This window comes from Rutilus rutilus (assembly GCF_951802725.1).
Source record: "Rutilus rutilus genome assembly, chromosome: 5".
NCBI lineage: Eukaryota > Metazoa > Chordata > Actinopteri > Cypriniformes > Leuciscidae > Rutilus > Rutilus rutilus.
This window is the reverse complement of record NC_140213.1, coordinates 15,271,944-15,285,383: the sequence shown is the minus strand read 5'-3', so window position 1 is coordinate 15,285,383 and position 13,440 is coordinate 15,271,944. Positions and strand designations below refer to the sequence as shown.

Sequence of the window (13,440 nt, the reverse complement as noted above, 5' to 3'; positions counted from 1 at the left end):
CGTTTCTGTGAGATGAATGAAGGGTACATATTTGAAAAGACTGTTTAGCCTAAATATGAATCGCGTTTCTGTGAGATGAATGAAGGGTACATATTTGTAAAGACTGTTTAGCCTAAATATGAATCGCGCGTACTGTGTGTGAAAGAATAAACTGGTTTGCTATAGCCTACTGAGATGAGTAAAAATCGACTGAAATATGTTGAAATAAAATGTATTTGTATAAGCAACGTATTAAACTGCAAATTAACATGTAGAATATACTGTCACATCAAATAAGCTTTTCTGCTCATATATATAAAATACTATTTTGTCAAAAATAAACTCATAGACTAAGATGTTCCAATGTTGGCTATATTCAAACTAATGAATACATATGATAAAATGTAGGCCTATAATCTTTTTTTTTTTTTTTACAAAGAAAGAGTACTTTTTTGCAGAAATATTGCTGAAATTGTAATTATTGTTGTAATTGTAACCTTTTTAATAAAATAGCAAAACATATTTACAAGATTGATGTAAGCAAAATCTTAAATGGTCAATATAAGTCTTCTTCAAAATATTTATTTTGTCCTTGCATTGTGGCTCAGTCAGTGTCACACCTGAATGAATGGCTAATTATGCAGAGTCATTATGCAGAGTGGGTGGGACTAAGGTGTAAACTACTCCTCCCCTCGCATATTGGCTTTCCAAGCAAAACCTGTTTTACACCATTTAAATCAATGTATTTTTTTTTTTTGTGAACGATAAAGCAAGACTATTTTCACATAATTTTGAAGCTAGAACTCGAAGAGAAAACATCCATTAGTCAAAAGTCTTGTGGGCACATATTTTGTATGAGTTTTGTGGTCTTATTTCAGCAACTTTCATTTTTATTTTTTTAAATAACCACGCATAAACATTATTCTCTTAAAAATACAAACATCTACATACATGTTGCTCGCATATTATGGTAGGCCTGTTTGTGCTATATAGAGTGAATTTACACCTTTGCCATTAACATGTTTATAAATAACTGAAAAAAGCACAAATGTCAGAGCATGTCAGAACATCTCAAGGGCCCCAAAAACAGCTTGGTCCCCAGAGGGTTAATACAGTGCAGTCGCCCTGTCCCATGTGCAGAAAAACACCCCCAAAGCATGATGCTACCACCCCCATGCTTCACAGTAGGGATGGTGTTCTTGGGATGGTACTCATCATTCTTCTTCCTCCAAACACGTTTAGTGGAATTATGACCAAAAAGTTCTATTTTGGTCTCATCTGACCACATGACTTTCTCTCATGACTCCTCTGGATCATCCAAATGGTCATTGGCAAACTTAAGACGGGCCTTGACATGTGCTGGTTTAAGCAGGGGAACCTTCCGTGCCATGCATGATTTCAAACCATGACGTCTTAGTGTATTTCCAACAGTAACCTTGGAAACGGTGGTCCCAGCTCTTTTCAGGTCATTGACCAGCTCCTCCCGTGTAGTTCTGGGCTGATTTCTCACCTTTCTTAGGATCATTGAGACCCACGAGGTGAGATCTTGCATGGAGCCCCAGTCCGAGGGAGATTGACACTCATGTTTAGCTTCAACAGTGGACCTTTTTTCACCAAGCTGCTTGGCAATTTCCCCGTAGCCCTTTCCAGCCTTGTGGAGGTGTACAATTTTGTCTCTAGTGTCTTTGGACAGCTCTTTGGTCTTGGCCATGTTAGTAGTTGGATTCTTACTGATTGTATGGGGTGGACAGGTGTCTTTATGCAGCTAACGACCTCAAACAGGTGCATCTAATTTAGGATAATAAATGGAGTGGAGGTGGACATTTTAAAGGCAGACTAACAGGTCTTTGAGGGTCAGAATTCTAGCTGATAGACAGGTGTTCAAATACTTATTTGCAGCTGTATCATACAAATAAATAGTTAAAAAATCATATATTGTGATTTCTGGATTTTTTTTTTTAGATTATGTCTCTCACAGTGGACATGCACCTACGATGACAATTTCAGACCCCTCCATGATTTCCAAGTGGGAGAACTTGCAAAATAGCAGGGTGTTCAAATACTTATTTTCCACACTGTATATATATATATATATATATATATATATATATATATATATATATATATATATATATATATATATATATATAGATAGATAGATAGATAGATAGATAGATAGATATATACATATATATAGATAGATAGATAGATATATTTACGACATGGTTGTTAACGTTGGGAAGCATATTCCTCACTGAGAAAGAAAAACTACGAAGACCACACCTACCCAAATGTGGAAAATACATCCTATGGACTCATCAGTAGGGAGTACTAAATAGGGAAGAGTCCTTGAGGTGGGCTCCACCTAACGAGGGGGAGACTACCAGCTTCACAGCGACTGGTGACGGGGCGAGCTCCATTCAGGGGAAGACACTGGGTTCACAGAGAGGGAAACTGAACAGTGGAAGAATACATCATATGGAGTCACTGTCAGGGAACCACTACATATGGAGCACTAGCCAGATTTCAAGGGCTCACCTGAAAATGGGCATACCACAATTAATGGCCTGGTATTGAGTTCCTCCACCGAACTCATTGGGATCCCAAGATCCCGTAGGAGTGCTACATGATGGATAAGGGGGACCCAGGGTTCACCATTCAAGGGAAACTCTAACTGGACCTAAAAAGCCCACATTATCACCTCAGGGAGGGGAAAGCGCTAATGCAAACGCTACACCCAATCAGTTTGTCCGAGTTTTACCTGTTTTTCTTAAGACTTGAGACGAAACTGTTTCCATGCGGAGATTATGAAATCTCGCAAAAGTGTTGGGTGTAGCCCAGCCCACAGCTCTACATACTGTATGTCTGCTAAGGTATGCCAGCCTAAGTGGAAGCTCCGCGTCCAGTCCAAATATATGCGCAAAGCATGCACTGGACACAACAGAGACAGGGCTGGGTCTCCCTCATCAGGAAGGATTGCTTGCAAGTTCACCAATTTGTCCCTGAAGGGAGTAGTGGGAACTTTGGGCACATATCCAGGCTGGGTCTCAAGACAACGCGAGTAGGCCGGCACGAATTACAGGCACAAGTCACTAACGGAGAAGGCTTGTAGGTCCCCCACCCTCTTGACGGAGGTGAGCGCAATCAGGAGGGCAGTCCTCTTTGAGAGGGTCCTAAATGCAGCTGATTGCAAAGGCTTAAACGGATCTCTCTGCAGGGCCTGTAGGACCAGAGAAAGATCCCAAGAGGGGATGACGCGAGGTCTAGGAGGGTTTAGCTTATGTGCACCTCTTAGGAACCTATCAATTAGGTTGTGGTTTCCCAAATACTAGCCACCCATCATGTCGTGGATAGCACTATTGCGGCTATGTACGACCTTAGGGCCTTTCAGGCCCTGGTGAAAAAAGGAAAGCAGAGACCATGGAACGACATGAAGGTGAGTAAATGATGATAGAATTTTTATTATTTAAATAGTGTGTGCCTAAATAATTACAGTTTCTTCAAATTTAAACAACTAAATGGCACTAAAATCTCATGATAGTTCATGTGTTTATAGTTCTACTGATAATAGTATTAATATATCTAATTTCTTATCTGGACTTATATGTGTTTCTGTGTTTTCACAGGTGGATATACCTACACTGCTCTGCTTTAAAGCTGTATGCCCTCCTGCCAAAACCAACAGTACACCACACTAGTGGTCGACCGATATTGGTTTTTTGATGGCCGATGCCGATGCCGATATCTTAGAGAGCAGGGTGGCCGATGGCCGATATAAAGCCGATATTTTTATATATATTTATTTTAATCAATATTTAATAAATTAGAAATAAATTAGAAAACAAATCTTTAAAATAAACATGCTTTTATACTTTAGATGGCAACTTCTTGAATCTGCAATCCTATTACAGTATTTTTCACAAAGTAATTGTTTAGAAATATATAAATATGTGAATAAAAAGAAGGTAAACACTGTAACAGGGCACTCAGTAATCTGGTAATTTCGTGCTGGTAATCATATTTTTTCAAATAAAGACAAGGTAACGCTAATTTTACATACAGCACAGTGAAAACGATATGAACTTTACTTTACTTACTTCGTATACCATTTACTTTCTTTGTTTACCAGTTCTGTCTAACAAAGTATTAGATATGACTGACAGAGATCGTAAATTAATGAAGACGGAGAATGTGAGTGAGCGCTGTGTGATCTGATTCTGAGGAGCTGCCGTTGCCGTTCTCTTCTGGCGCTGGTGTTCTCAGCGCCGCCCGTCAAAATAAAAGTCCGGAGCGCCGTCAAAATAAAAGTCCCGCTTCCAACACATCGGCCAATCAGAAAAACTTATCGGCCGATGCCGATATTTAAAAAATGCCAAATATCGGCCGATATATCGGTCGACCACTACACCACACAACCAGAGATCCCTCATAAGCCCATATACTCCAACCATTTCAAACTGATACAATTTCTCTTCTTCCTTTTGTACACATTGTCCTTTCTTTTTTACGTGTCACTCTACATTCTTTGATGTAGATATTAGATAGATAGATATTAGATTTTTTCTGCTTTGCCTCCTACACTCTCCATTTTTATTTCTCTCTTTCTAGCATTCTAGCATTCTCTAGCTCATTCTTTCTGCTGGTGGTTGTTGGTTCATAACAATGATACAGTTTGCTTCTCTCTCAACCTTAGCATTAGAGCATTCCTGCTTAAACATTCCCAGATATTAGTAAACAAAAACACTGGGGAACAGAACTAAAATGTAAAATAGTGTTAAAGCCTTCCAAACCTGATTATGTAATTCCATATCTGGTCGTCACACTGTTCTATCCCTCTACATTTTTTACATTTTTCCATGGGGAAGAATTATCTGGTATTTGCTAAGGAACTGGAGACTTGCCATACCATTTTCCAATGGACAAGCTTATCCCAGCCCACTCTCCTTCTATTTCCCTCCTACATTTGGATAAAAAACACCTGCTTTCAATCCCTTGCTCTCTTGAATTAAAAACTGAGGCTAGAACACCCAGCAAAACAGAGCCGGATGACATTCCTTAAGATTCCAGAATTCCCAAACGCTGCCACAACAGAGTGTGTTAAAGTTCATAAACAAATATCCATTTGTGTAAAACTGTAAATGTCCATCAAAACTCAAAGATTTTGAAAGGTGTGCATATGTGCCTCTATAGTTCCTCACCACACTAAGCTGACTCCAGAATGTCCGGATGGGTCTGTATTGGACCACAATGCCTTCATCTGGCTGAGGTTGTTTGGGCTCAGTGTCCTCATCAGAATCAATGTGCAGTGCTTTCTCTTGGTAATTCTGGTACAGAACTTCTTCCTCTGAAACAACAAAAAACATAGTAACTTTGTAAGACAGTGAAATCATTCCTAGAAATGATCACCTGATCAGACTGTGGGTCTGAACTACACATTTCACATATTTAACATAATATTTAACATACCTGTGACCAGTTTACACAGACATGAATCTATCTTCTGTTTTTAAGATTTTTAAGAAGGTAATTAATAAAATAAATAAAAAATCACATGTATGCATTTCAATTAATTGGTTTATAGAAATTATTATCTGCTTCATTTGAGTCTATTAGGATATCCAACACTAAAACTGCCTGATTAGCTGATATTGACAAGCCATAATAGGGCTGTGCAAAAAAAAAAGGTCTGTGCAAGAGCTGGTATAAACCACAGTATAAAATGTCTATCATTAGTGATTTTGCTATATCATGTATATTGAGGTATTTAAATATTTTTAAATATTATACACTATTGACACTTCAAAGTGATGAAATGCATGAATGAGAATATAAAAAGCAGGACGTGCCTGATGTTAAAATAATAAACACTCAATTCATGTAAACACAGCCGGTTATGTCTTAAGTGAAAGTAAACAGTATAATAGATCCGTGCGTTTGATCTTAAAGGAGATCATGAAAATCTGACTTTTTCAGTGTTTAATTGCTATAATCGGGTCCCCGGTGCATCTACCAACCCAGAAAATGTGAAAAGTGACAACCCAGTAACTTTGTTTTGGTAAGCCTTTCTCTGCAAGCATGTAAAAAAATAAGCCGATCAGATTTTGCTCCCCTTCTGATGTAGGAAGGGGATCTTACTATAATATTACCGCCCCTTAATCTGCACGTTTCCAACCACGGCGCCGCCATTTGGTTTTCGCAAGCGACAACAGTGCACCCAGTTCTAACGCAATGGCAAAAGTTCAAGCAAAGCATGCAAACTGTTCTGTTGTTGGCTGCACAGACGATCACAGAACACTAGTTGACAAAAAAAAATGTCACAGCTATCTTATAAAGACCTTATCAGAGAACTGTGTCAATGTGTAAAAGTTAAACATGACGGTACATGCAAGTCGATGAGATTAATCAATGTAACTCCACAACAACTACATAAATGTATCCACTAACCATTCAGAAATGTTCAGGTGCACTCTTAAAGTTGCAACCTCTTCCTGAGTCTCTCCGTGAGGCTGCAACCCCACTACTGGTTATTTCTGAGATTTTGGATGAGTGAGATTATTCACGTGTTTTGTTATTGCCGGAGTATCCGAAGCTAGTGTAAAGGATCGGCCCTCTTCTGAAAGCTCACACCCAAAAAGGGGCAAATTTGACAAGCTATAATAAATGATTTGGGGGGTATTTTGAGGTGAAATTTCACAGACACATTCTGGGGACACCATAGATTTATATTACATCTTGTAAAAAGGGGCATAATAGTGTTGTCAAAGTACAGGCTTCGGTACCAAGTCGATACTGAAATTTAAAAAATGTGACGATTTGAGCGCTGTTGAGCGGAACAGCACGTTTAAAAAGAACTGGTACTGACCAAAGTGCTTTACAAAAGGACTTTATAGAAAACATAAAACAGAAAAGCAAATTTAAAAACAATAAAAATGGAAAACCTATGAACTAAGGAAAGAAAAAAAAGATAATCAAGATATATTGAAAGCAACTGAAAAAAAGATACGTTTTCAAAATGGATTTAAAAATTAATAAAGTTTGGCCGGATCTGATGTAAGCCGGTAGGCTATTCCATAACTTGATGACCGCAAAAGCACAATCACCCCTGTTTTTAAAGGGCACCTATTATGCCCCTTTTCACAAGATGTAAAATAAGTCTCTGATGTCCCCAGAGTGTGTATGTTAAGTTTTAGCTCAAAATACCCAACAGATTTTTTACAGCATGTTTCAATTGTCATTTTTTGGGGCTCAGAAAAACGCACCGTTTTAGTGTGTATCCCTTTAAATGCAAATTAACTGCTGCTGCCGGCCCAGGGGGCGGAGCCTCACAAGCTTGCGCTAAGAGCCAGGACAATCTCATCTGATAATATCAAAACAGAAACTCTCAGTAGTGGTGTTCATTTCGACTCGGAGTCGGACAATAATGCCCACAGAGCCAGTGAATATATGCTGTATGGAGATAGAACAGGAATTAGGAAACAGTTTAGTTTAATTACGGTTATTTGTCATCTACTTTTATCCACTATTAATACAAGTCTGCTGTAGCAGATCCCGTCCGAATGATGACCAAAATATACTGATGAGTTCAATTAAGTTTATTGTACCTCACACAAAAGATGAAGCCTTAGTTTTACTCCAGAAAATCACTGTAAGAGCCGAATAAACACAGTATATAAGTGCGCATTAAAGTCTTATCCATAAACTCTCTCTCTCCCTCTCTCCCTTTCATTATCATTGAACATACACAGCGAAAACACTTGTTAGAACTAACAGTAAACAAATATATACACACCTTTTCAGTGGGTGCTTAATCAACTGGTAAACTGTATATCCACAACTGGATGAGCTGTCATAAAGTGTACGCTCTCACTTTAATTTTTGCCGTGGTCAGTAACGTTAGGCCTGTCGCTCCGGAGACTGTAAGCTGGATCACGAACAGTACAGATCCATCCTCGAGTAACAACGAGAGTAAATGAAGACTGCTAAGTTCATTCTTACATCCAACAACAAAACACCTCAATCGCTTAGGAGACATTCTTGTCTATAGTTGCTCCAGCATGGAAACAATGGCGGACTGTGTCCAGCTCACTCAGGGCGGGTCTATGCTCAAACTGCAGTGTCAATCAACAGTCATGGGAGGGGCCTGTGCAAAGTGACGTCACATTGCCCCGAATCTGAGAACAGCTCGTTCTGAGACAGTGCTTATGATTTATGGAGATTTAAAAAAAAGCACTTGGTGGATTTTTATCATTATAGGGTGGTTGTGTACACACACTGCCAACACACATTTATGTTCAAACACCATATAAAAGTGAATTTTGCATAATAGGTGCCCTTTAAGTCTAGTTCTAGGAACAAAGTAGATCAGAGTCCCCCAATCTGAGGGATCTTGACTGTGTGGGCGGATGTAGCAGTTCAGATAGGTACTGTGGAGCCTGGTTCTGCAAACACTTAAAAAAAAACAAATAACAAAACATTAAACTAAATTCTGAATTAACTGGTAGCCAAAGAAGCGAGATCAAAACCGGGCATCAAAAACGAATTGCAAGCGTGTGATACATATTTGAGGGGCACCAATATTAAGAGTATTAAGAGTTATAATAATCTAATCTGGAACTTACAAAAGCATGCATAGCAGTCTCAAAGTTCTTAGCAGACAAAAAGGGCTTAACCCTGGCTAAAAGACAAAGATGATAAACCTTTAGAGGAGCAACAGCATTTAAGATGTTAGAGCAGATAGAATTAAAAAAAGTTAAAATGTTCATCAGCATCCAAGCTTAAAGAAGATGAGTCCATGTCTTGATTGGCACGTAGACTGAGATATGATGCTATAAAATCCTCTCTTGCGTGATCAGTAAAAATACGAGTCAGCCGTGAGCGAGGTTGCTTATGTAGCCTATAGTTCTATTAAGAGGTAGGGAGAACAAAATCCAATCGGCAAGTGATCCGACATGTCCGATAGAGGTAACCCATACACAAAAGAAATATATTTTAAAAATATTTTCTAAATATATTTTTGGAATATATGCAAATATTTGAAATTGGCCCAATAAATATATTTTAGTTAAATATATGTAAATATATTTACATATATGTTTACATATATGTTCATATATGTTTTAACTTTTGCAAATTGTTTCATTTGAAATATATTTTGAAATTTAAAAAGTTAACATTTCCACAAACAAACAACACATTTTCAATGTATTTTTTAGATAAATTGTGCTGTGCTCTACCACTTCCCCCGCCCACATTTTTCCTACTGGTCGGGGATCAAACCGGCAACCCTTCGGTTACAAGCCCGAAGCCCTAACCAGTAGGCCACAGCTATCCCTTTACTGACTTTATTGGCCTAAAATGACCATTTTATGTAGGAAATAACACACAGAATGCAGAGTTTTTTCCCTATTTTTACAGAATTGAATACAGTTATTTAATAGTGTGTGTATGCAGTGTTAGACACTGAGTTCTATCTATTGTTTAAGTGCACTTCACTGTTGGAGTGTCACTGTTATACTTGCATCATAAATATTGTGCATATTTTCAATATTTAAATGACTTCAGGAAAGATGTCAATAAAACAATAAATCTAATAATTGCACGTAGTACGGAGCCATAATACAGGTTAGAAAATAATAATAAAGTGCTAAGATTATCACAAATAAACAAAAGATTTTGATGCATGTCATTCATATTAAATCATATATTCCAACCCCATACCCGCCGCTACAATTGAGAATCACTTTAAGCATGCAGACGCAGTTAAGACAATTTGATGTATTCCACTTATTACACAATAAAACAATATACAATAAGATTCGTTAACAACGTGTTCTTCTAAAATGAGAGTGAGCCACAAATCCGTGAGTACAGATTACAAACCCGTGGGAACGGATTGCGAAAGCGTGGGCACGGTTTATGAATTTGTGGGTACAGATTGCAAAAACTGAAGGCACGGTTTACAAATCTGAGAGCGCGGATTAGAAACTCGTGGGTACGGTTTATTAATCTGTGGGCACGATTTGTTAAACCGAGGGAACAGTTTGAGAATTCGTGAGTACGGTTTATAAACTGAGCGGACGGATTGCAAAACCGTCGCCACGGATTGTTTTTTTTTCTCCCACAGGTGACTTCCCGGGCTCCGTAACTTAGTGTTAGGTACGTCCCACCTAATATGGCCTAATAGTCCTAGGAAAGCAACTATCTGTCATTTTACATTGCAGTCATTTAAATGTAAGTACAGTATTTATTATAGCTGTGTGTCATAATACAGTAGTGAAATATGGTAGCCTACTGTTGTGTATAGGGGAAAAGGTAGAGGAATTACTATGATCAAAATACATTTTCGACCCTTCTTTAGCAAGCTAAACATTTTATGACCATATATTTTGTCATATATTTTACATTACATCTTATAAATGTAAATATATTTCACACTTAACATCATATATTTTTGTTATATTTCAGAATATATTTCAAAATGATAAATATAAGTGAACAACAATGCAAATATATTTCAATGTATTTGGAATATATGCCACATATATTTTTGACACTTTAAAATATATTTCAATGTATGTTTTTTCTGTATGGGAAACCACGTGATAAAATTAAGTCTAAAGTATGTCCCTGAAAATTAGTGTGGCCAGACACCCACTGATCAAAATCAGAAGAGACAATAACAAGACTTAGAAACTCTTTAGAGAGTGGCTTAGAATCGCAGAATACATGAATGTTAAAATCACCCAAAATTAATAGTCTGTCATAGTTGGTAACAATATCCCCCAAGATCTTTTTGTTCAGCTGAGGCGGGTGATAACTAGGGTTTCGGTATCGAGAACCGGTTCCATTTTAGAACCGGTAACAAATTTCCAAAAACCGGGTATTCGATAAGACGCACGCATTACGATTCCTCTTATCGATTCCTGACTTTGGGACAGTTGCAAATTCGTTATTTCAAATGTAGGTGTGCGGCAAGCACATTCATAATAGAAGCGAAGTGGGCGCGGAGCATGCGGTGCGTGGCGCTCATTTTTGCAGGCGCGCCTATGCCTCGGCGAGATGAAAACATCTCAACTTTTCAGAATGCCGCAAGCGGTGCGCAGGTCATGTGACAAAAAACAACCGACCTTTCTGTAACATCGAAAGCTCGGCCGAACAGCTGATCATAGCTGAACAGGGCAGGTTTTTATTTCTCATCTCCATAAATATATCTAGTAGCCTAGTAAAGCTAATGCAAGGGCTATAAATCAATTAATCCTTTGCTGATACTTCCTCGTCGTCATCATGGAGAGCGCAGTTCATGGTTGCATAGCAACGACAGACGCCACGGGAGCGCAAGCGCTTGTAGAAAGAAGGAGAAAGCGGCGCGGCCGTGCTTTTCCATACATTTTTAGACGCGATATGTGAACGGTCCCTAATTCAGTTATCTATGTGGCTTAAAATCATTTTTGTTTTATTTAAAATGGAGATCACGATTACATACATAGAGACAACTACTCAGAATAACATGTTTAGTCTAATAGTCTATTTTTTAAAAACTCGTTTGAATAATTAATTCAAACACTAATTAATTCAGTGTCTCATAAATACTTGTTTAATTAATGAATGATTCACCGTTTTTGAACGAATCTCTGGAGTCTTCTTGAATAAATAATTTAATGAAAAAAACAGTCGATTTTTGCCACCTACTGGAGTAATAATGTAATCAACACCTTTATATGAAGAGACTCCTTTCACTTTAGCCATTTTATTGGTTATTGCTTAAAATTGGCAAGAATAAAAGGTAGAAATATTTATTCTTCAAGTATTTGCCCTTTTTTCTCCCTCCAAAAAATATTGGAATCGGAAACAAGAATCGATAAGAACCGGATTCGATAAGCAGAATCGGAATCGCTAAAAATGAAACGATACCCAACCATAGCGATAACCCAAGGCAAATACCAGTGAGTTAGTTAATGTGAGCTGTAGCAACTGCACTTCAAAGGTGCAGCGAGGGCTAGTTGTTAGACCGCGGCAGGGATAAGAATTTTTAAGCACTGTTGCCAGTCCACCACCACGGCCAGAAAGCCGCGGTGAATTAAAAAAATGACAGTCCTGTGGAACTAATTCAGTGAATTAACTTAACTCACCAGGTCTCAGTAATGAATAAAATATCCAAGTCATGCGCCGTGAAGAAGTCATTTATTATAAATGTCTTGTTCACCACTGACCGTGCGTTGATCAAAGCCACCTTAAGTGGCAATGTTGCTTCTTCCAGCAGTGTTTTCCAGTTTAGCGGTCAGAGGTTAAGGAGATTCACTCCACGGTTTCGAAAGCGGGAGGAGACGCCGCGTGAAGGCACAGACGAGCATGGAACAACAGGTCGAAGCCACCGATGCAAGGGAAAAGACCATGCAAAGGCACTGGCAAAGTGGCGCTCATAGGCCAGCACAGGTCCAATACACACATGCGGAGACTGCTCGAGACTTTAGCCGAACAGCGATTCCACCCCGCTTGCCACGCTTCCTGTGACGCCGTCACTTCCAGGGAGGATCAGCGGGATACCAACGCAGTTGTGCAGGGAGGTATGGGTGAGCAGGTAGGGGCGACCCATCGGCAAGACACAGTTGAGTCGATAGCCATGCGGATATTTAATAATGTTTGGCGATCGTAAACGAGCGACATGTCACAGTCTGAATTTAGTAGGAACAAACGTAAAATCACAAGATATAAAAACGAGAAGGAGAGCAACAGACGGCATGCCACATACAACGGCGCCATCTTTTTCAATGGAATGGCCATTGTACTCACGCTCATCAAATATGTCTGTGATTGGCTACAATGATCAGCACTTCAAAAACATGTTGTAAATATACATCAATGACGCTCTTCATCGAGCGCTTACACAGATACACACGGGAACGTTTGAAATCAGGCATCTATCAGCGGATCATATGCAGGGTTGGGGAGTAATGGAATACATGTAACGGCGTTATGTAATCAGGATACACAAATCCATTAACTGTAATCCGTTACAGTTACGTCAAAAATCGTAGTAATCAGATTATAGTTTCATTTTGAAAAAAGGGGGAATACTTTCAGGATTACAATGGTTTCATTTAAAACTAAATAAATAAGTATTTTTGGCATAATAACACTATATTAAGCGCTGCTTGATTATACAGTAGTTACTGGTTCTGTTGCCAGTAATGACTCACGTGTGCCACGCGCTGGTGCATGTGCAAATAACAGCTATCTACAATCTCCTCAAACGCAGATTGAATCACTGCTGCTAGTAGAAACGATGCTGCCTGCGGGTAAAATCGCTTTTAATTCATGGAAATTCCGCTGCTTTTTTGTAGAAATTAGGAGAGTAGCTTTTTTAGTACCCAAAATGTCCTTTCTTAATCTTTTCTCACGTAACGGGATGTTCGCTGTCTAGGTAACGTAGGGGAACTCCCACTGCCAACGCCCCAAGTTCAG

The 13,440-nt window shown here is 38.7% G+C and overlaps 1 protein-coding gene across 1 annotated transcript in view; it reads right to left on the bottom strand.

Annotated features, from left to right (window-relative positions):
• The window catches only part of LOC311290901 (rho guanine nucleotide exchange factor 26-like), a 164,275-nt gene that overhangs the window by 129,510 nt on the left and 21,325 nt on the right, over positions 1-13,440 (bottom strand). The window contains exon 4 of the mRNA XM_084409646.1: positions 5,178-5,323. Within this exon, the coding sequence (XP_084265772.1) occupies positions 5,178-5,323 (146 nt within the window). The remainder of the gene's footprint in view (positions 1-5,177; positions 5,324-13,440) is intronic.